Genomic DNA, 23,106 nt, shown 5'->3' with positions numbered 1-23,106 from the left:
AGGTGGAAGGGAGTTTCAAAAGGGAGGGGACATGTGTATACTTATGGCAGATTTATGTTCATGTTCAGAAACCAACACAATTCTGTAAAGTATCCTTCAACTAAAAAATAAATTAATTTAAAAAACACTGTTGTGAATATTGGTGTACAGGTATCTGTTTGAATCTGTTTTTGCTACTTTTTGGTACATATTAGGTTAGTGCAAAAATAATTGCAATTTCAGACCATGAATTTTAAATCATTATAACTAGGCTAAAACACATATTTTTTAGTCAAAATAGGGACAATTACAATCAACACATTTTTTGCCAATGAGAAATAAGTTTGATTATTCCTATAGCATAAAAATCTGTGCTTTGTGGTTCAAAGAACTCTTGGAAAGCATTTTTTTGCCTCCTGCTGGTTGTGGAAGTGTTTTCTCTGTAAAAAGTTGTCTAGATGCTTGAAGTGGTAATTGGTTAATGAGAGGTCAGGTGAATATGGTGGATGAGGCAAAACTTTGTAGACCAATTTGTTTAACTGTTGAAGTGTTGATTGTGCAATGTGTGGTTGAGTGTTGTCATGGAGAAGAATTGGGCCCTTTCTATTGACCTATGCTGGCTGCAGGCATTGCAGTTTTCAGTGCATTTCATCAGTTTGCTGAGAATACTTCTCAGATGTAATGGTTTTGCCAGGATTCAGAAAGCTGTAGTGGATCAGATGGGCTGCAGACCACCAAACAGTGACCATGACCTTTTTTTGGTGCAAGTTTGGCTTTGAGAAGTGCTTTGGAGCTTCTTCTGGTTCAGCTGCTGAGCTGGTCGTTGTTGGTTGTCGTATAAAATCCACTTTTAATCACACATCACAATCCGATGGAGAAATGGTTCATTGTTGTTACAAAGAATAAAAGAAGATGACACTTTAAAATGATTTTTTTTTTGATTTGCAGTCAGCTCATAGTTATTGACTATGCTAAAGACAGATCACCTTACCTGCCTTCTGAGAAACCTGTTTGCAGGTCAAGAAGCAACAGTTAGAACCAGACATGGAACAACAGACTGGTTCAAAATTGGGAAAGGAGTATGTCAAGGCTGTATATTGCCATCCTGCTTATTTAACTTATATGCAGATTACACCATGCAAAATACTGGGCTGGATGAAGTTCAAGCTGGAATCAAGATTTCCAGGAGAAATATCAATAACCTCAGATATGCAGATGACGCAACCCTAATGGAAGAAGGCAAAGAGGAAGGTAATGAGGGAGGTGACAGAGGAGAGTGAAAAAGCTGGCTTAAAACTCATCTTTCAAAAAACAAAGGTCATGGCATCTGGTCCCATCACTTCATGGCAAATAGATGGGGAAACAATGGAAACAGTGACAAACCTTATTTTCTTGGGCTCCAAAATCACTGCAGATGGTGACTGCAGCCATGAAATTAAAAGATGCTTGCTCCTTGGAAGAAAAGCTATGACAAACCTAGACAGTGTATTAAACAACAGAGATATCACTGATGACAAAGGTCCATGTAGTCAAAGGTATGGTTTTTCCAGTAGTCCTGTATGGATGTGAGAGTTGGACTATAAAGAAGGCTAAGTGCTGAAGAATTGATGCTTTTGAATGATGCTGGAGAAGACTCTTGAGAGTCCCTTGGACTGCAAGGAGATCAAACCAGTCAATCCTGAAGGAAAATCAACCTTGAATATTCACTAGAGGGACTGATGCTGAAGCTCCAATACTTTGGCCACCTGATGCAAAGAGCTGACTCATTGGAAAAGCCCCTGATGCTGGAAAAGATTGAGGGCAGGAGGAGAAGTGGGTGACAGAGGATGAGATGGTTGGATGGCATCATCAGTTCAACAGACATGAGTTTGAGCAAACTCTGGGAGATGGTGAAGGACAGGGATTCCTGCTGTACTGTGGTCCATGGGGTCACAAAGAGTTGGACATGACTGAGCAGACCGAAAAACAACAACATGAGGCTCCCACTTCTGGATCTTTTTCACCTTTCCAATTTGCTTCACATGCTGAGTGACCTTAGAATTGTTGATGTTGAATTCTTCGGCATCTTCTCACGTAGTTCTAAGTGGATCAGCTTCGATGATCCTCTCAATAGGTTGTTGTCAACTTCCAGTGGCTGGCCACTCCTCATCTTCAAGACTCTTGTTTCCTTTGCAAAACTTCTTGAATCACCACTTCACTTTATGTTCGTTAGCAGTTCCTGGGCCAAATGCGTTGTTGCTGTTGTGAGTTGTGTCTACTACTTTATGACCCATTTTGAACTCAAATTAAAAACATCACTCAAATTTGCTTTTTATCTAATGTCATTTCTGTAGTCTAAAATAAATACAAAATAAACAGCAAGTAATGTCATTAGCAAAAAAAAAAAAGTAAATGAGAAATGCCTATTAAAATGATGTACAACATAACCACACTTATTTAAGAAAATATTCCAATATCAAAATCAAATTTCAACAATGCAAAACTGCAATAGCTTGCACCAACCTAATATCTATATAGGAGTGAAGTTGCTGGGTCATATGAAAATTCTATGTTTAACTTTTTGAGGAACCATTAAACTGTTTTCCACAGTGATTGTACAGTTTTACATTCTTTTTCGGTGGAGGGAAGGCCCACACGGTGTGCAGGTTCTTAGTTTCCTGACTTGTGTTCTCTACATTGAAGGGAATAAGTCCTAGCCACTGGACTACCAGGGAATTCCTCCCCAATTTTACATTCTCACCAGCAATGTATGAGGGCTCCAATAGCTGATAACTTCACCAACACTTATTTATTTTCCCTATTTAAAAAATTAGAACCATCTCAGTAAATGTGATCTCCAATGAGATGGTTTTATTTGCATTTCCCTAATGACTGATGGTACTAAGCATCTTTTCATATGCTTATTGTACATGTGTATATGTTCTTTGAAGAAATGTCTCCTAATGTCCTTTCCCCATTAATTTTTTTTGTCTTATTATTGAGTTTCAAGGGTTCTTCTTATATTCTTGGCATTAAACCCTTATCATCTAGGATTTGCAAATACATTCTCCCAATCTGTGGATTTTTTTTTACCTCTCTTCATAGTGTCCTTTGCACACAAGTTTTAATTTAATTAAGTCTATTTTTTCTTTTGTTCCCTGTTTTTTGGTGTCATATTTGAGAAACTACTTTAAAATCCAAGGTCATACAATCTTATGTTTTCTTCTAAGAGTTCTGTGGTTTTAGCTCTTAAATTTAGATCTTTGATTCATGTGTGTTAATTTTTGTATATGATATAAGGTAAAGGTCCAGCTTTATTCTTTTGCATGTGGTTATCTAGATTTTCCAGTAATATTTGTTGAAAAGACTGTTCTTTTCTTATTACATGGTCTCAGCATTCTTGTTGAAAATAAGTTGACCATAGATGTGAGGATTTAGTCAAAACTTTCAATTTTGCTGGTCTGTGTGTCTTTCCTTATGATAGTACAACACTGTTTTGATTATTGTAGGTTTGTAGAAAGTTTTAAAATTGGGAAATGTGAATTCTCTGTATTCTTCTTTCTCAAGATTTTTTTTTTTTGGCTATTCTGGGTCCTTTGAAATTCCATATGAATTTTAGGGTGAGTTTTTCCATTTCTGTAGGAAAAAAAGTCATTGGTATATTCATAGAGATTGCATTGAAATTGTGATCACTTTTAAGTAGAATTTTCATGTTAATATTTTTATAATCCATGAAGGCAGGGTACTTTCCATTGAAGGTAATGTCTTTAGCAATGTTTTATAGTGTTCTGTGTACAAGTGTTTTGCTTCCTTAGTTAAATTTATTTGTAAATATTTTATTCTTTTTGATGCATTGAGTTTACTAGCTTAACACTAGCATATTTAGGATTTTCTACACATAAGATCACACCATTTGCAAACAGATAGTTTGACTTCTTCCCCTCCAATTTTGATGTCTATTGTTTCTCTTTATTTCCTAGTTGCTCTGGTTTGAGTAGAACTGGCAAAAGTGAGCATCCTTTTCTTGTTCCTGATCTTAGTGGGAAAACTTTTAGTCTTTTGCTATTAAGTATGATGTAAGCTGTAGGTTTTTCATTTATGACTTTTGTCATGTTGAGAAAGTTCCCTTCTCTTCCTGGTTTGCTGAGTATTCATATAATACAAAGGTATAGGATTTTGTCAAATTCTTCTTTGGCATCAATTGAGATGACCATGTGCCTTTCCTGCCCTCAATTCTGTTAGTGTATTGTATGGATTATTTTTGTGTGTATGTTGAACCATTCTTATATTCCTAGGATAAATCACACCTGATCATGATGTATAATCCTTTTTATATGCTGCCAGATTCAGTTTACTATAGTTTATTGAGGATTTTGTGTCTATATTCATAAAAGATGCTGTTCTGTTGTTTTTTGTATCATCCTTGTCTGACTTCAATGTTAGATAAGTGTTGGCCTTGTTATTGAACCAGATTGATTTGATGCAGAGCAAGCAAACGCTGAGACACTGAGATTTGTTGCAGAGGAAAGGTTTATTCACAAAGAAACCAAATAATAATATGGGAGAAGAAATCTCAAATACTCAAGCCCCCAAGGCAAGGGGCTGTGGATATTTATGGGATGAAGCTGAAGCATGGGCGAATGAGAAGTGATTGAACATAAGTAAAAGGTGAGATAATCATCATTCTGCATAGGCACAACAAGCACAGTTAAGCTGTAAGCTTCCTCTTGGGACAAAAATGGCAGTGTTAGCACATTCTGAGGGTGGTGATTTTAGCCCTCTGATGTCAAAGGTTACTGTCTGGACGTACAAGCTGGACAGTCGGTGGTCCCAAGCACTCTTAGCATGTTCAAGCTCTAACTGGACACAGCTGACTCCAAGATCCTGAAAAACAACTTGGGCAAACATCCTACTGTTTGGGGGTATATGACACTTGCAAGGAGGACATGCAAGGCTTTGTTAAAAAGAAAAACAATCTTGGTCAGTGAAAGCAGGTTACAGTTCATTGTTTGCTAACCAAGTTGTGGTTTAATGGATCTAACTGATGACTTACCCTCAGTTTAAGCCTCATAGAATGAGTTAGGATGTGTTCCTACCATTTCAAATACTAAGGAGTTTGAGAAGGAGTGCTGTAATTTTAAATGTTTGTTAGACTTTACCAATGAATCCAATTTGTTCTGGGCTTTTCTTTTGGGGGAGATTTTTGATTTAGTTTTCATAATTATAATAGGCATATTTAGATTTTCTGTTTATTCTTGTGTCGGTTTTGGTAGCTTGTATGTCCCTGGAAAATTTTCCATTCAATTAGGTTATCAAATTGATTGGTGTACAGTTGCTCATAATAATGTCTTATATTTTTTGTTTTAGTAAAGTTGGTGGAAATATCCCCAATTGTATTTATGATTTTGGCTTAGCTTTTTAAAAAGTTCTTGATAAGTTTATCTAAATGTTTTTTCCCCCAGAGAATCACTTTTTGTTTTATTGATTCTAATTGTTTTTCTTTTTTTGGTATCTTGTATCCCTGCTTTGCTGACTGTATAGAGCTTCTCCATCTTTGGCTGCAAAGAATATAATCAATCTGATTTCGGTGCTGACCATCTGGTGATGTCCATGTGTAGAGTCTTCTCTTGTGTTGTTGAAAGAGGGTATTTGCTATGACCTGTGTGTTCTCTTGGCAAAATTCGATTAGCCTTTGCCCTGCTTCATTCCGTATTCCAAGGCCAAATTTGCCTGTTACTCCAAGTGTTTCTTGACTTCCTACTTTTGCATTCCAGTCCCCTATAATGAAAAGGACATCTTTTTTGGGTGTTAGTTCTAAAAGGTCTAGTAGGTCTTCATAGAACCGTTCAACTTCAGCTTCTTCAGCATTACTGGTTGGGGCATAGACTTGGATTACTGTGATATTGAATGGTTTGCCTTGGAAACGAACAGAGATCATTCTGTCGTTTTTGAGATTGCATCCAAGTACTGAATTTTGGACTCTCTTGTTGACCATGATGGCTACTCCATTTCTTCTAAGGGATTCCTGCCCACAGTAGTAGATATAATGGTCATCTGAGTTAAATCCACCCATTCCAGTCCATTTTAGTTTGCTGATTCCTAGAATGTCAATGTTCACTCTTGTCATCTTCTCTTTGACCACTTCCAATTTGCCTTGATTCATGGACCTGACATTCCAGGTTCCTATGCAATATTGCTCTTTACAGCATCGGATCTTGCTTCTATCACCAGTCATATCCATAACTGGGTATTGTTTTTGCTTTGGCTCCATCCCTTCATTCTTTCTGGAGTTACTTCTCCACTGATCTCCAGTAGCATATTGGCCACCTACCGACCTGGGGAGTTCCTCTTTCAGTATCCTATCATTTTGCCTTTTCATACTGTTCATGGGGTTCTCAAGGCAAGAATACTGAAGTGGATTGCCATTCCCTTCTCCAGTGGACCACATTCTGTCAGAACTCTCCACCATGACCCGCCTGTCTTGGGTGGCCCCACAGGGCATGGCTTAGTTTCATTGACGATGGTATGATCACTCACCTAGAGCCAGACATCCTGGAATGTGAAGTCAAGTGGGCCTTAGAAAGCATCACTATGAACAAAGCTAGTGGAGGTGATGGAGTTCCAGTTGAGCTCTTTCAAATCCTAAAAGATGATGCTGTGAAAGTGCTGTACTCAATATGTCAGCAAATTTGGAAAACTCAGCAGTGGCCACAGGACTGGAAAAGGTCAGTTTTCATTCCAATCCCAAAGAAAGGCAATGCCAAAGAATGCTCAAACTACGACACAATTGCACTCATCTCACACACTAGTAAAGTAATGCTCAAAATTCTCCCAGCCAGGCTTCAGCAATATGTGAACTGTGAATTTCTAGATGTTCAAGCTGGTTTTAGAAAAGGCAGAGGAACCAGAGATCAAATTGCCAACATCCACTGGATCATTGAAAAAGCAAGAGAGTTCAGAAAAACATCTATTTCTCTTTTATTGACTATACCAAAGCCTTTGACTGTGTGGATCACAGAAAACTGTGGAAAATTCTTCAAGAGATGGGAATACCAGACCACCTGACCTGCCTCTTGAGAAACCTGTATGCTGGTCAGGAAGCAACAGTTAGAACTGGACATGGAACAACAGACTGGTTCCAAATAGGAAAAGGAGTACATCAAGGCTGTATATTGTCACCCTGCTTGTTTAACTTATATGCAGAGTACATCATGAGAAACGCTGGGCTGGAAGAAGCACAAGCTGGAATCAAGATTGCCGAAATATCAATAACCTCAAATATGCAGATGACACCACCCTTATGGCAGAAAGTGAAGAGGAACTAAAGAGCCTCTTGAGGAAAGTGAAAGAGGAGAGTGAAAAAGTTGGCATAAAGCTCAACATTTAGAAAACAAAGATCATGGCATCTGGTCCCATCCAGAAACAGTGGAAACAGTGTCAGACTTAATTTTTTGGGGCTCCAAAATCAGTGCAGATGGTGATTGCAGCCATGAAATTAAAAGACGCTTACTCCTTGGAAGGAAAGTTATGACCAACCTAGATAGCATGTTGAAAAGCAGAGACATTACTTTGCCAACAAAGGTCCACCTAGTCAAGGCTATGGTTTTTCCTGTGGTCATGTATGGATGCGAGAGTTGGACTGTGAAGAAAGCTGACCGCTGAAGAATTGATGCTTTTGAACTGTGGTGTTGGAGAAGACTCTTGAGAGTCCCTTGGACTGCAAGGAGATCCAACCAGTCCATTCTGAAGGAGATCAGCCCTGGGTGTTCTTTGGAAGGAATGATGCTAAAGCTGAAACTCCAGTACTTTGGCCACCTCATGCAAAGAGTTGACTCATTGGAAAAGACCCTGATGCTGGGAGGGATTGGGGGCAGGAGGAGAAGGGGACGACAGAGGATTAGATGGCTGGATGGCATCACCAACTCGATGGACGTGAGTTTGAGTGGTCTCTGGGAGTTGGTGATGGACAGGGAGGCCTGGTGTTCTGCGATTCATGGGGTCACAAAGAGTCGGACATGACTGAGCAACTGAACTGAACTGACTGATCCCTGCTTTAAATTTTACTATTATTTCCTTCCCAATCCAGATGTTGAATTTAGTTTTCCTTTCTTTTTATTGTTTCTGAAGGTATAACTTTAGATTATTGACTTGAGATCTTTCCCCCTTTTTAAATGTAGGCATTTGCAACTATAAATTTCCACCTTAGTATTACTTTTAATGCCATCCCATAAGTTTGGTTATGATGTATTTTTTTTTTATTCATCTTAAAATATTTTCTAATTTCAGTCATGACTTATCATTTTGACCCATTGGTTAAGAGTATATCATTTAATTTCTACATGTTTTAAAAAAATTTTTGTTTTCCTTTTGTTGAGAACTAGCTTCATTCTACTGTTATCAGAGAAGATATGTTTTACAATTTCAGTATTTTAAAAATTATTGAAAATTGTTTTGTGGCCTAACATGTTTGTACTGGAAAATATTCCATGTGCCATGTTAAAATATGTATCTTGTCTTTGTATATGTCAGTTAGGTCTAGTTTATTATGTTTTCAAATCCCCCATATATTTTTTATTGTTCTTCTAATGACTTCATACATTATTGAAAGCAGTATATTAAAGTCTCCAACTACTGTTGCTGCTGTTGTTTAGTTGCTAAGTCGTGTCCGATTATTAGCAACCCCATGGACTGTAGCCCACCAGGCTCCTCTGTCCATGGAATTCTTCAGCCCATTTCCTTCTCCAGGGGATCTTCTAAACTCAGGGATCAAATCCATGACTCCTGCATTGGCAGGTGGATTCTTTACCACTGAGTCACTTTGGAAGCCCCAGTATTCTTAATGGACATGTGTTTGCTCAGTAACTCAGGTGTGTCTCTTTCTGATCCTATGGACTGTAGCCCTCAGGCTCCTCTGTCCATGGTTTCCCATGCAAGAATACTGGAGTGGGTGGCCATTTCCTTCTCCAGTGGATCTTCTTGTCCCAGACCAGAGAAGCCTAACTACTGTTGTAGAACTGCCTATATCTGCCTTCCTTTCTGTCAGTGTTTGCTTCATATTTCTAGGGCTCTCTTTTTAGGTACAGATATGTTTATAATTGTTATATCTTCTGGATGGATAGACCCTTTTATTATTATGTATCCTTTTTTGTTGTAACAGTTTTGACTTAAAAGTCTATTTTATCTGATGTTAGTACAGAACTCCAGTTGCCTTTGGGTAGTATTTGCTATCTTTTACCATCCTTTCCTTGTTAACTTATTTGTGTCTTTGGATCTAATGTGAGTGAGTCTCGTGTATACAGCATATACAGATATACAGATCACGTTTTTATATCCATTTTGCCACTCTCTACTTTTAATTTAAGATAGTTTAATCTATTTATTTTTAAAGTATTCCTGATATCCAAGGACTTCTGCCATTTTGCTATTTTCTAGCTTATGCATCAATTTTGTTCCTTTTTTACTTCATTATTGCTATCTTTTGTGTTTAATTGATGTTTTTTAATGTACCACTTATATTCCCTTATTTTCCTTTCTATATAAAAGTTATTTTCTTAGTGTCTATCCTTGGGATTTCAAAGAACATCTTAAATTTATAGCAATCTAGTTTAAATTAACATCAACTTAGCTTTTATAGTATACAAAATATGCTCTGATAAGCTCCATTCCTCTTCCTCTATGTCAGGTCACAAATTTCATCTTTTTTTAGTCTTATATGTTATTTCCAGTAAGCAAAGAGATTTCCCTACATACCTAAAAAAAGACATCCAATTCATGAAAATAACATTAATGTAATACTGCCATTCAATTCATAGACTCTGTTCAAGTTTCATAGATTGTCTCAATAATGTTCAAAGGGTCCAGTGCATAATCACGTGCTGCATTTAATGGTGATGGCCCTTTAGTCTAGAGTAGCTCCTTAGATTTTCATTGATTTTCATATTCTTGGTCCTTTTTTCACTCCAGTTTTATTGAGATATAATTGACATACAGTACTACATAAGATGTATAGCATAATGATTTGGCTTACATATTAACACCTCATGAGGTGATTATCACAAAAAGTTTAGTGAACATCCATCATCTCATGTAGCTGTACAACTAAAGAAATAGAAGAAAAGTTTTTCCTTATGATGAGAACTCTTAGGATTTACTCTCTTAAATTTCACATATAACATAAAGCAGAGAGCATTACATTTATCATGTTATACATTACATCCCTAGTACTTATTTATAACTGGAAGTTTGTACCTTTTGACTACCTTCATCCAGTTCCCCTCCCCCACACCCCACCTCTCATAACCACAAATCTGACTTCTTTTTCTATGAGTCTTTTTTAAAAATATAATTTACCTTCAACACTGTTAGGTTCTGGTGTGCAACACAGTGATTCAGTATTTCTATACATTTCAAACTGATCAACATGGTAAATCTAGTTAACATGTGTCACCATACAAAGATATTGCATACTTATTGACTATATTTCTCACACTGTACATTTCATACTCATGACTCATTTTTTTTTTTTTTTTTTTTTGTAACTGAAAGTTTGTACCTCTTAATCTCCCTCAACTATTTCTTTCTTCTTCTCATCTCCTCCCCTCTGGCAAACATCTGTTTGTTCTCTGTATCTTCAACTCTGTTTCTGCTTTATGTTTGTTTATTTGTTTTTAGATTCCATATATAAGTGAAATCATAATACTTGTCTTTCTGTTTCTGACTTATTTCACTTAGGATACTACTCTGTAGGTCCATCCATGTTGTTTCAAATAGCAAGATATCATTATTTTTTATGACTGATACCCAATTATAGACACACACATGAACAAACACACACACACGCACACACATACACACACATCTTCTTTATTCATTCATTTATTGACAGTCACTTAGGTCACTTCCATATCTTGGCTATTATGCTGCAGTGAATATAGGGGTGTGTATGTCTTTTCTAATTAGAGTTTTGTTTTCTTCAGGTAAATATAAAGGAGCAGAATTTCTGGGTCATATGGTAGTTCTCTTTTTAATTTTTTGAGGAACTTGATACTCTTCACCTTAGTGGCTGCATCAGTTTACATCCCCACCCACAGTTTCCCTTTTATCCACATCCTTGCCAGCTTACGTTATTTGTTGTCTGTTTGATAAATGACATTTTAACAGGTATGAGTTAATATCTCATTTTGTTTTGGTTTGTATTTCCCTGATAATTAGTGATGTTCAGCATCTTTTCATGTTCCTGTTGGCCATCTGTATGTCTTCTATGAAAAAATGTCTATTCAGGTCCTCTGCTTTTTTAAATTGGGTTGTTTTTCATGTTGAGTTGTATGAGTTCTTTGTATATATTTGATATTAATCCCTTATTAGATATAATGTTTGCAAATATCTTCTCCCGTTTAGTAAGCACCCTTTCTATTTTGTTCATTTTCCCTTGTTTTTGTTTTGTTCTATTTCCCTTGCTGTGCAAAGGCTTTTTAGTTTGATGTAGTCTAATTTGTTTATTTCTGCTCTTGCTTGTTTTGCCTGAGGAAACATGTTCAAAGAAGTATTGCTAAGACTGATGTCAAAGAGCATATTGCCTTTGTTTTCATCTAGAAGTTTATGGTTTCAGATTTTACATTTAAGTCTTTAATCCATTTTTACTTTATTTTTGTATGTGGCATGAGAAAGTAGTCCAGTTTCTTTTGCGTGTTGCTGCCCAGTTTTCCCAGAATCATTTATTGAAGATGGTTTTCCCCATCGTGTATTCATGTCTCCTTTGTTGAAGGTTAATTGACAACATAATTGTGTTGATTTCCAGGCGCTCTTAATTCCATTGCTCTATGTGTCTGTTTTGTGCCAGTCTCATTCTATTTTGATTACTGTAGCTTTGTGGTATAGTTTGAAATCAGGGAATGTGATAAATCTGGGTTTGTTCTCCTCTTTCAAGATTGTTTTGGCTATTAGGGTTCTCTAGGGTTTAACTCTTCAACCTCACTAGTGAATATTTCAACTCAGCTGTGGTACTTTTTAGCTTCAAAATTTGTTTTTTTCCATTTTAAAATTTCTTTATCTTTATTGATGGCAAGAAACATTTTAAAATATTATATAAATAATAAATATGTATAAAAATTTATTTATTTATAAAATAATAGATCTTTGTTTATTCTATTTGGCAAGACATTGCTTTCCTGAGTTTCTTTAGGTTTTTGTCCATTGCTTCCTTAAGCTCTTTCAGCATATTTAAGACAGTTCATGTAAAGTTTTCCTCTTGTAAATACAATGTTTGGGCTTCCTTAGTAATGGTTTCTTTTAATTTCTTTTTTCCCTTGTAAATGGGCCATATATTCTTATGTCTTTTTGCATGCCTCATAATTTCCTATTGTTGAAAACTGGACATTTTGAACATTAAAAATGTGATAACACTGAACATCAGATTTCCCCCTTCCTCATGGGGTTTGTTTGTTTGTCACGGGTTGTAGTATTTTGTCTGTTTAGTGACTTCTCTGGTGTATTTTGTAAAAATGGTGTATTTGTCATAAATGGTCACTGAAGTCTGTTCCATTAGCTATTGATTGGACAGATAGCTCGTTAAACTCTTGGATCAAGAAAAAGCTCTCTCAGTCTTTGTAGCTGATCTTTCCATATGTATTGAGTCTGGCTTCCTGCTAAGGCGCTTCAGTCGTGTCCAACTCTGTGCGACCCCATAGACGGCAGCCCACCAGGTTCCACCGTCCCTGGGATTCTCCAGGCAAGAGTGCTGGAGTGGGTTGCCATTGCCTTCTCCGTTTCTTCAATCTGCTGCTGCTAAGTCACTTCAGTCATGTCCGACTCTGTGGGACCCCATGGACTGCAGCCTACCAGGCTTCTCTGTCCATGGGATTCTCCAGGCAAGAACACTGGAGTGGGTTGCCATTTACACTCGGGCATTTTATAACTCTGCCTTTGTCCTCACTTCCTTCTTGTGCAGAGCTTGGATGACAGCTAGAGGAGAGGGCTTAGGGATTGCTTAATATTTTTTATCATGCTTCTCATGTTGGCCATATGCATAGCCTTTTAAATTTCCAGGAATATGTGGAAACTTTTATTCCCCAAAGCATCCTCCTTAGCCTTTCCTTTGGCTTTTCATTGTGTCTGGTTTACCTCAACTGATATCCATTGTTTTAGGTGGAAGATGCTATTTCATTTGCCCTTAAAATGTTTTTGACAAATGCTCCCTTCTGTGCACTCACTCATATACCCCGAGAGAGTTTCAGATTTGGCAAAATAAGGCAATCTTTTTGTGTTAGTCCTTCAGGGAATTGCCATCCAGATCAAAGCCAACTGTCATAATTTTTTAGAACAAGGTCCAATCTGCTCTGTCTGATACCAGGAACCAATTCTGGGCATGTGAATTGGTGTTTCACGAACCCACACTAAGCCTAAAAGGTGTGGATGCAGAAGGAATAAGCTAAAATGCCACAAAGCTCTGTTAACTGGGTTTTAGTCACTTTTTTTTCTTACTAAAATATTTGCTTTGACTGTTTTGTGGAGTTCTGATAAATTTGATTCTGATAGTTTTCATCAGTTTTTTTTCTCTTTGGTATTTTTGTGGAGGGATTGGCCCTAAGGATCCTTTACTGCATAATTTTCACTGATGCCATGCCTACTATGTGTTGTTATAATCAATATCTTATTAATTAGAATGAGCAAAAATAGGTCACAAGAAGTCTCAGAGTGGCTGAATTCTCTGGACATGGACCACATTTCACAAAGCCACAGAGTAATAGTCAAGATATAGGAAGTATCAAAAATTGAGTCACCTAACTGCTAGTGGATGGTTCTTTCCACCAGACCAACTTATCCTTATGGCTAGCTAAAAAGGTTCTCAGTACAGGTCAATTTTGAAGAAGTCATCTGTATTTTAATTTCAGATAATTGGTAAGTAAATTTCTTTCATGATGGTTTAGTTTCCAGAGGGCTGTCCCTGAGTAGTCAAAAGTCATATGGTCACTTATCCTCATTCTAAAAACAAGTATTATCAGGCTGTGAGGCCACCTTTCATACTTGTGATCTTTGTATATTTGGTTTCATCTTAGTAAAATTTTCTTTACCTACCACCTTTCCCTCTAATGAGAATGTCCAGGCATTCTTTTTGGTCTTGAGGACTGTTTTCTGTCCTCTTCTGATAGGTTATTCTAACTAGAGTTCTCCCTTCTAGAATCTCTCTTGGCTCATTTTCTTTTCTGTTTGTAGAAATTACATTCTGTTTAGTTCCCCTTAGCCCAAGTGATTATGTAGTGTACAGAATCAGTAGCCAGAGATAATCAATTAAAATGTTCTAAGTCTAGGACTTTTGACTTGTCTAAGGTCTGGGTAGAAAAGTGAATGGATAGCAGTGATTTTAGATATTAATATTTTACCATTGCCCTCATAAGTGTGCTCATAATTCTCATCCTATGTGTCCTGACTTTTGGTTCAGAAAAATTTGATACCTATGGATCACCTTGGTGAGTGAGTGACACGGGACTTTCTATGTCGGTTTCTTTTTCTCATGAACCTTTGAGAGCTAATATTCAGTGTGCTTTTCCTTGTTGTTGATTTCTTTGATTTATTGGGAAATTTAGCTAAGAGCATTTGACTTTGCCTTGATGGAAAGAAGATAAACTATGTCTTGTGTATGTGTGTGTGAGAGAGATTTCATTTTCTTAGTGCCTTAAATGAGGAACAGATTTGAGTCTTTTTCTTAAAAAAACAAAAGCCAAAAAAAAGGAAGTGAAGGTGACTCAGGTAGCTATTAATAGTAACTTGGAGTATGTTGGAGTGTTGATATTCTGCTAATATTTGCCAGGAAGGCTGCGGAAAAACCTTACAGCCGAATGTTCTATTTTGTTGTTAATGTGTCTGGTGACAATTCTTTCTTGTAATTCATTTGAATGCCTTGTAACTCTGGATGGAGCTTCCTGGTCATTTGTTAGTCCTGCTATCTATGAAAGACAAATGGGTATCAGCAAAAGTGCTGTTTTCTGTGCTTTCAGAAAATAGGGCTGGAGAGTTTACAGACTAGTCTTCCACACTGTGACACTTTGCCTGAGGCTAGTTTTGAGGCAAATTTAATAATTATATTAATAAAAATAATAGCTATTAGTTATCAAGATGTCAGATGACAATTACACTTTACACATTATTTCTAAATATTGCAACATTGATATTTGCATCTCTACTTTGTACATGAGGAAACCGAGGAGCAGAGAGGGGAGATAACATGCTTCAAGTTACACAGTAAATGGTTCAAGCCGAGGTCTCCCTGAATGCAAAGCATTCTCTCTCTTTCCACTGTGCCTCATGATTTTCAAGCACTATTGTTTGCTATTGGTAGTATGTTGTTTAGTTTCTAAGTCATGTCCAACTCTTTTGCCCCTCATGGACTGTAGCCTGCCAGGCTCCTCTGTCCAGGGGATTTCTCAGGTAAGAATAGTGCAATGGGTTGCCATTTCCTCTTCTAGGGGGTCTTCCCACCCCAGGGATCAAATCTGCACCTCCTGCATTGGCAGTTGGATTTCTTACCAGTGGGCCACCTGGGAAGCCCGTTGGTACTATATATATGCTTTTTTTCCTGGTCCTTGTCTTCAAGGACCAGGAAATGGTCCTTGAATATGAATATATGAATATATGCTATATACCAGGCATTAATATTTTCTTGCAAAGTAAATATTAGTACCCTCATTTTACAGGTGAGATGATTTTCCATTATACTATGCCACCTCTCCTTGCTTTTATTTGCCCATGAACTAGGTATCTTTGAACCATGCTATGACCCTTTTTGTCCTATACTTATTATCTTCCCAGGCCTATGTTCCAGGTGATTCCATCATCTTGTTCCTGCATGCTTGATGGGTGCTAATGATTTCCTATGTTGCCTTTCTGAATTGTTAGCATTCTCTTAGGGCCCACTGGAGAAGGCAATGGCAACCCACTCTGTACTCTTGCCTGTAAAATCCCATGGACGGAGGAGCCTGGAAGGCTGCAGTCCATGGGGTTGCAAAGAGTCAGACATGACTGAGCGACTTCACTTTCACTTTTCACTTTTGTGCATTGAAGAAGGAAATGGCAACCCACTCCAGTGTTCTTGCCTGGAGAATCCCAGGGACGGGGGAGTCTGGTGGGCTGCCATCTATGCAGTCGCAGAGTTGGACACTACTGAAGTGACTTAGCAGCAGCAGCAGGGACCCACAGGCTTACTGCTTCTTATGAAAACAAAGTTACCCAAGCCTGGTGTTCCTCAGCTGTGATGGAAGTTCACATTTACCTGGGCCTATATCAAATCACCTCCATGGGACTCATTGACAAGGGGAACTGTCTTAATCTGCTCAGGCTGCTGTATCTAAATACTATAGACTGTGTGGCTTATACGACAGACATATATTTCCTCACAATTCTGGAATCTGAGAAGTCCAAGATCAAGGTACAGGCACGGTCAAATTCTGCTGAGAATCCTCTTCCTAACTGGCACACAGCCGCCTTCTCACTGTATCCTTGCATGGCAGAGGGAAGAAAATGAAGCCAGCATTCTAGTGTCTCTTCATTTAAAGGCACTAATCCTATTATCGGAGAAGGCAATGGCACCCCACTCCAGTACTCTTGCCTGGTAAATCCCATGGACGGAGGAGCCTGGTAGGCTGCAGTCCATGGGGTCAGTAAGAGTTGGACAAGACTGAGTGACTTCCCTTTCACTTTTCACTTCCATGCATTGGAGAAGGAAATGGCAACCCACTCCAGTGTTCTTGCCTGGAGAATCCCAGGGACGGGGGAGCCTGGTGGGCTGCCGTCTGTGCAGTCACACAGAGTCAGACACAACTGAAGCAACTTAGCAGCAGCAATCCTATTATAGGGGCCTACCCCTATTACCTCATCTAAACCTAGTTACCTCCCAAAGGCTCCACCTTCTAATATTGTTGTATAGGAGGTTAGTGTTTCTGCATAGGAATTTTGCAAGGATGTAAGCATTCAGTTATGGCTTAACAGAGAACCAACACAAATAAATATGTCACATGATCATGCTACTTGCTGTGCTATGAGCAATAAGTACTCTATCTCTGACCCAAGAGTCTTTCATCATCTTTCAGTATCCATGAAAAAGTATGTTTTATCTTTTTGGTTTAAAAGTAGGGGGAAACCCAGACTCTTTACAGTTTTTGACACGTACTCTACCCTGGGTTTTTCAATTTAGCTTATAGGAACAGGCTTTATCCCTAGCCCTGAGTGAGTGCTGGCTACTGTTCCCTGCAGTCATTTCAGGTGGTTCTTTCCCCTCCCTTGGTTAGTTTCTTCACATGTATGTTCTGATCAACATTCTATTGACTTCCAGGGTTCTGTCTGCTACTCCCTCCTGTCTGATTATCTGTGCTACAAACTCCTTGTTCTTCTTGTACTCACAGCTTCTTTCTCTCTTGGTCAGAAAACCCATTAGACTTTTCCTCCATTCTCTCTGCCTGCACCCTGCATGTGTCCTGGAAACTCTTTTGGGACAGTAAACTGGCACAGTCATTAGTTTCAGGGATTACTATCGTTCATTGCTTGGTGTACTATATCTTGAAAACTCTCGTTTATTATTGTCTCAGGTTTTTGGGTCCTTTCAAGTGAGAAGATTATCCAAGCCCTGTTACTCAACCTTGGCTGCAAGTGGAAATGGAATCTTTGTCTTTTGAATGTGGCCTTGATATTTAAAAACAGCCCAAAGAGAGTGGTGAGTAACTTATCTGTAAGGTTGGCCGTCAAACTCGCTAACTCCTCACAACCCCCTTTTCAAAAAATATGTGGTACTAAAAGTAACCAACCTTTTTCCTCCTGTGGTTTTAACATTTCTGTGGTTTAGAATTATTTTTATGAGGAGGAATTTTCGTGGATTTCCTCCACTCTTCCCTCTACTAATTTACTAGGCAGTATAACCTATGGAAGGTTAAAAGTTCTGAGGAAGAAAATTAGGGTTATATTTTTAACTATCATCCGCTCTTGCCCTACACTGCTGTTAATTTAGGAGACATATGACTTTTCCTTTTTTGGTGTATTATCTTCTCACTCTTGGTGCCGTGACTCAGGCTGAGGCTCTCATTTTCTGCATACCCCACTCCTAACTGTTCTTTCTTTTTTCTGTCCTTTACATTAGGGCCAGACTAACTTTCTGGGGGAAAAAGCCCCAAAATAGATCTGACTGTGTCATTTTACCTCTTAAGATGGTTCCCCCTTAAATACAGAATAATATTTGGTCTCCTTTTTTGTCCACAGTCTCATCTCAGCTTAAGTTTCTCCATTCATTTTATATAACACAATTTCCACCGTCCACAACATTGCAAGCCATAAATGGCAGTACTGTCAGGTGATCGTAAACTGAAGAGACAACTCTGCCTTTCTCTTATGGGTCCAGCTCTGTCCCATCTTGCACACTTGCTTCTGCTAGCTTCTTTTCCAGGAATTTTCCATTTTATCTGCCTTCAAAGACATTTCTCAATTAATAAGTACTCCAGAAAGCCTCTCAAGAGGCCTCCAATTGGGATAAATTCCCTTGTCCCTTATTTTCTCATAGCCCATTGGTTGCACTTAGTTTTTTTGGGCTTCCCTGGTGGCTCAGACGGTAAAGCGTCTGCCTGCAATGCGGGAGACCCAGGTTCGATTCCTGGGTAGGGAAGATCCCCTGGAGAAGGAAATGGCAATCCACTCCAGCATTCTTGCTCGGAAAATCCCATGGACGGAGGAGCCTGATAGGTGACCTGCAAAGAGTCGGACAAGACTAAATGACTTCACTTTCATTTATCAGACTCTGCTTTGGTTTATTTGAGTAAACACCTCTCTCCCTCAGTGGACTGTCAGTCTGTGGAGTGGAGGTATTTACTGCCTTATTTTTCTTCACATTCATTGATAGCACCCATCCCAGGACCTTTTTTTTTTGGGGGGGTGGAGTCCCCTCATTTAATATTTTTAAAATTGACATATAGTTGATTTACACTGTTGTGTTAGTTTCAAGGAAAGCATGGTGATTCCGGTTTACATACCAACTCAGGTGATATGGTGGGGGCAGATGATTATGAGATGGTGGTCTCACTTAAATTTTTTGGAATGAGTTTCCTATAGGAAGGGAGGTTTGGTTACAAGAAGAAAGGGGAAAGGAATATTATGCTGGGCAGATGATATTACAATCCACTACAGAGGTGGACTTTTGTAAAGTTAATCCTGTTGTGATGGTGCTCATGGCCCTGGTTGAAATATTCATAGAGTCACAATGCCCTAAGACAAAAGGATGATCTAGCCAAGGGTGAACACTCTTTGTAATGCTAGTCTTGCCTGAAATTGAGTTACAGATTCTTACATAAGCTAAAAAATAATTTCCCTTTCCAATGGACATGTCAGCTGAACCCAACTTTATGAATTGGCTAATTGCTTTCCCTACTGTGTATATTAACTGCTGAGCTCTTGGAAAGAATTGAATTCTTTTTGGTGAGAGACTGATGAAAATCTTGAGCCACATGAGCCAGTCATCCAATTGTTTAACATTCAATTGAAAAGATATCCTTTTTTAGACTGTTGGTTTGAAGGTTGATGGAGTATTGCTCTTGATACAGTGCTCAAGGTAATAAAAATTGTAGAACTATTAGAATTCTGATATTGTCACAAATGGTACTATGTAAGAGTCCAGCTCAGGGCCCTTCTCTGAGACTGCAGTATATTCACAGATCTGGTTGTCATTTGGGAAAAGCACATTGAGAGTCAGCTTCCTCTGTAATTGGTTAACACTCTTCTTTCTCCATGGAGTCAAGTAATAGAAAAATAAATGCAGAGTAAATAGAATTTCATGCTTGTGCAAGTCACTGGCAAAATCATCCTTGGGTCATGCAGGCAGACATGTTCTTTTCAGAGGAAAGTTTGGAAGGGAAACATTTTATGTCAATCTTCCTTCTCTTAATTTACCCTCTTTCAAGTTCTAGTTTTAAAATGCTACTTCTTTCCAGAGAGATGTATTGGGAAGGGAATGGACTCTGCACCTGTCCTATTGCAGCATTATCAAATGAGTGATTTATTCATGCAGATTTTGAATACTAGAAAACTCCAAGACTACATATATTAAAAACTATTATCTAAAGTATCTACTCATTATTTTTGTTGTGCAAATCACAAATAGAAGAGCAAAGTAGATAAAGTTTGCTGTGGCAGATAAATTACCTCAAATTCGTTGGGTCTCTGTATTGTCTCTTTCTATCATAGACACAAACACACACACACATGCGCACACACACGTGCACACCACCCCCCTCCACCACTGTCCTACCTTATCACTCTTCCTGCTGTGTTGTGTTAGTTTTCCATTGCTGCTCTAACAAATTATCAGACTTAGTGGCTCAGATAATATACATTTATTATCTTACAATTCTGGAGGTTGAAGTCCAGAAGACCAAAATGGATCTCACTGGGCTAAAAACCAAGATGTCAGCAGATCTGAATTCCTTGCTGGAGGCTCTCAGGCAGAATCTCTTTCCTTTCCTTTTCCAGCTTCTAGAGGCTACATTGCTTGACTTGTGGCTCCATCCTCCATCTTCAAACCAGCAATGACCAGTCAACTCTTTCTCGTGGGGGATGACTCTGACCTACCCTCTGTCTCCCTTTCCCAGTGTTAAGGCTCTTTTAATTAGATTGGACCCATCTAGGTAATCGAGGATAATCTCTATTTTAAAGTTAGATGATTATTAACATTAATTCCATCTTCAGCCTCAGGAGAAGGCAATGGCACCCCATTCCAGTACTCTTGCCTGGAAAATCCCATGGACGGAGGAGCCTGGTGGGCTGCAGTCCATGGGGTCGCTAAGAGTCGGACACGACTGAGCGACTTCCCTTTCACTTTTCACTTTCATGCATTGGAGAAGGCAATGGCAACCCGCTCCAGTGTTCTTGCCTGGAGAATCCAAGGGACGGGGGAGCCTGGTGGGCTGCCGTCTATGGGGTCGCACAGAGTCAGACATGACTGAAGTGACTTAGCAGCAGCAGCAGCATCTTCAGCCTTAGTTCCCCTTTTCCATTATTGCCTAGCACGTTCTCAGATTCTGGGGATTGAGAAGTGGACATCTTTGCCAGGGTGAGGGGGTGTGTTGTTCTTCTACCACATATGTCAAGTGCTCCAGACTTAATTCTGTTCACTCAGATCAGATCAGATCAGTCGCTCAGTCGTGTCCGACCCTTTGCGACCCCATGAATCGCAGCAGGCCAGGCCTCCCTGTCCATCACCAACTCCCGGAGTTCACTGAGACTCACGTCCATTGAGTCAGTGATGCCATCCAGCCACCTCATCCTCTGTTGTCCCCTTTTCCTCCTGCCCCCAATCCCTCCCAGCATCAGAGTCTTTTCCAATGAGTCAACTCTTTGCATGAGGTGGCCAAAGTACTGGAGTTTCAGCTTTAGCATCATTCCTTCCAAAGAAATCCCAGGGCTGATCTCCCTCAGAATGGACTGGTTGGATCTCCTTGCAGTCCAAGGGACTCTCAAGAGTCTTCTCCAACACCACAGTTCAAAAGCATCAATTCTTCAGTGCTCAGCCTTCTTTACCAGAATCCTTCACACTCATGTAAGGCTATTGTTTCCAAAAGATCTTGGAGTATAATGGACAGATAGGAACACCAGAATAGGAGACAGAAGGCCAGGGTTAGAAAACGGCCTCTTCATTTATGAGCTATGTAACTTTGGCAAATCACTTAACTTCCTGGAGCCTCCACTTCCTCATCCATGGCCTTTTCCTCCTTTCTTTATCAAAGTATACCTGTTCTGCATCCTTTTTAATAGGGCTCAACTGAGACCTCAAGATAATATGGAAAATACTAATTCAAGCTAAGGCATTAATAAGTGATAATGGTTTCATGCATCACCACACCCTTCCTTCTAACCCCCATAACCCTCTCAATTACTATTTATATTTTATAAGATGAATTCACCTGGAAGGAAGTCATTTTATTAAGTGTGCAGCAAATGTGAATGGACTGGGCTGCTGTCTACCTTTTAAAGCTGGCTTTGTCCCTGAACATTTAAGGAGAAAGTATCTACCAGATGACCAGAGGGTATGGTTTACCCTGGATATTCCAGTTTATACCTTTTGCCTTGTTTTACTCTCAAGTGTCCTTATTTAGATGATAAATTATATGGTCACTGTGTTTATTGGATTGGCCAAAATTTTGTTTAGGTTTTTCTGTAACATCATCTGAAAAAACCCAAATGAACTTTTTAGTCAATAAAATATTTGGCACTTGTAAATGTCTTGAGTGTATTTATAAAATTCTCCTTTTACCTTAAATTTTCATGAAGGCAGGAGCATTTTTATTTTGTAGTTTCTCCTGTAACTACCCTAGAATCTGTATACCATGGGTTCTGGGTAGCTGTTTCTAACTAACTATATTCTTTATTTTGCAGTTCAGCCATCATTATTTCTCCATGTTTATAAACTATCTATTATGAACTGAGTTGGTTCCCTCCCACCCCATTCATATGTCAAAGTCCTAACCCTAAATTTGACTGTATTTGGAGAGAGGGCCTTTAAGGAGACAATTAACATTAAGTGAAGTCATGAGGATGGGGCTCTAATCCAATAGAACTGGTATTATTACATGAAGAGGGAGAGAGACAAGGGATGTCCATGCACAGAGAAAAGGCCGTGTTGAGGACACAAATGACACCACCACCTGCAAGCCAGAGAAAGAGAGGTGTCAGGAGAAATCAAACCTGCCAACATGTTCTGTTAGAATCCCCTCAGTCAGAACTGTGAGGAATGAATTTCTGCTGTTTAAGCTACGTAGTCTGTGGTTATTTGTTATGTCAGCCCTGGCAGACTAATATGGCTGGTGCACTGGGATGACCCAGAGGGATGGTACGGGGAGGGAGATGGGAGGGGGGTTCAGGATGGGGGACACATGTACACCCGTGGTGGATGCATGTTGATGTATGGCAAAACCAATACAATATTGTAAAGTAATAATAATTAAAAAAAAAAACAGATATTGTTAAAAATGCAGTTTCCTGACTACTATCTCAGACTGAATCAGAATTTCTGTGGTGGGGCTCAAGAAAGCTCAGGTGATTCTTATATACATTAAATTTTAGAATTGCTGAAATATGGACCTCAGGGCACTAAAAAGGGGGAGGGGCTTTTTCATATATCTTTGT

The 23,106-nt window shown here is 38.9% G+C and overlaps 1 protein-coding gene and 1 non-coding gene across 21 annotated transcripts in view; both read left to right on the top strand.

The window, feature by feature from the left end:
• The window catches only part of LOC147341495 (uncharacterized), a 786,153-nt gene that overhangs the window by 268,947 nt on the left and 494,100 nt on the right, over positions 1–23,106 (top strand). For 16 of the 20 annotated variants that reach the window (XR_015158810.1, XR_015158807.1, XR_015158806.1 and 13 more), the window contains one exon: positions 17,535–17,659. The exons of the other annotated variants lie outside the window; for them this stretch is intronic. Coding sequence is in view for 8 of the 16 variants with exons in the window: in XM_086387341.1 (XP_086243467.1) it covers positions 17,535–17,659 (125 nt within the window). In the remaining 8 variants the exon portion in view is untranslated. The remainder of the gene's footprint in view (positions 1–17,534; positions 17,660–23,106) is intronic. 20 annotated transcript variants of the gene reach the window in all.
• Positions 18,527–18,598, top strand: TRNAC-GCA (transfer RNA cysteine (anticodon GCA)). The gene has a single exon. It is a non-coding gene; the product is annotated as a tRNA-Cys (tRNA).

This window comes from Bos grunniens, chromosome X (genome assembly GCF_055505025.1).
Source record: "Bos grunniens cultivar Pamir isolate PY7600 chromosome X, Bosgru_T2T1.0, whole genome shotgun sequence".
NCBI classification, from domain to species: domain Eukaryota; kingdom Metazoa; phylum Chordata; class Mammalia; order Artiodactyla; family Bovidae; genus Bos; species Bos grunniens.
Note: the sequence above shows the minus strand (reverse complement) of the source record. Positions and strands in the feature narration are given on the sequence as shown.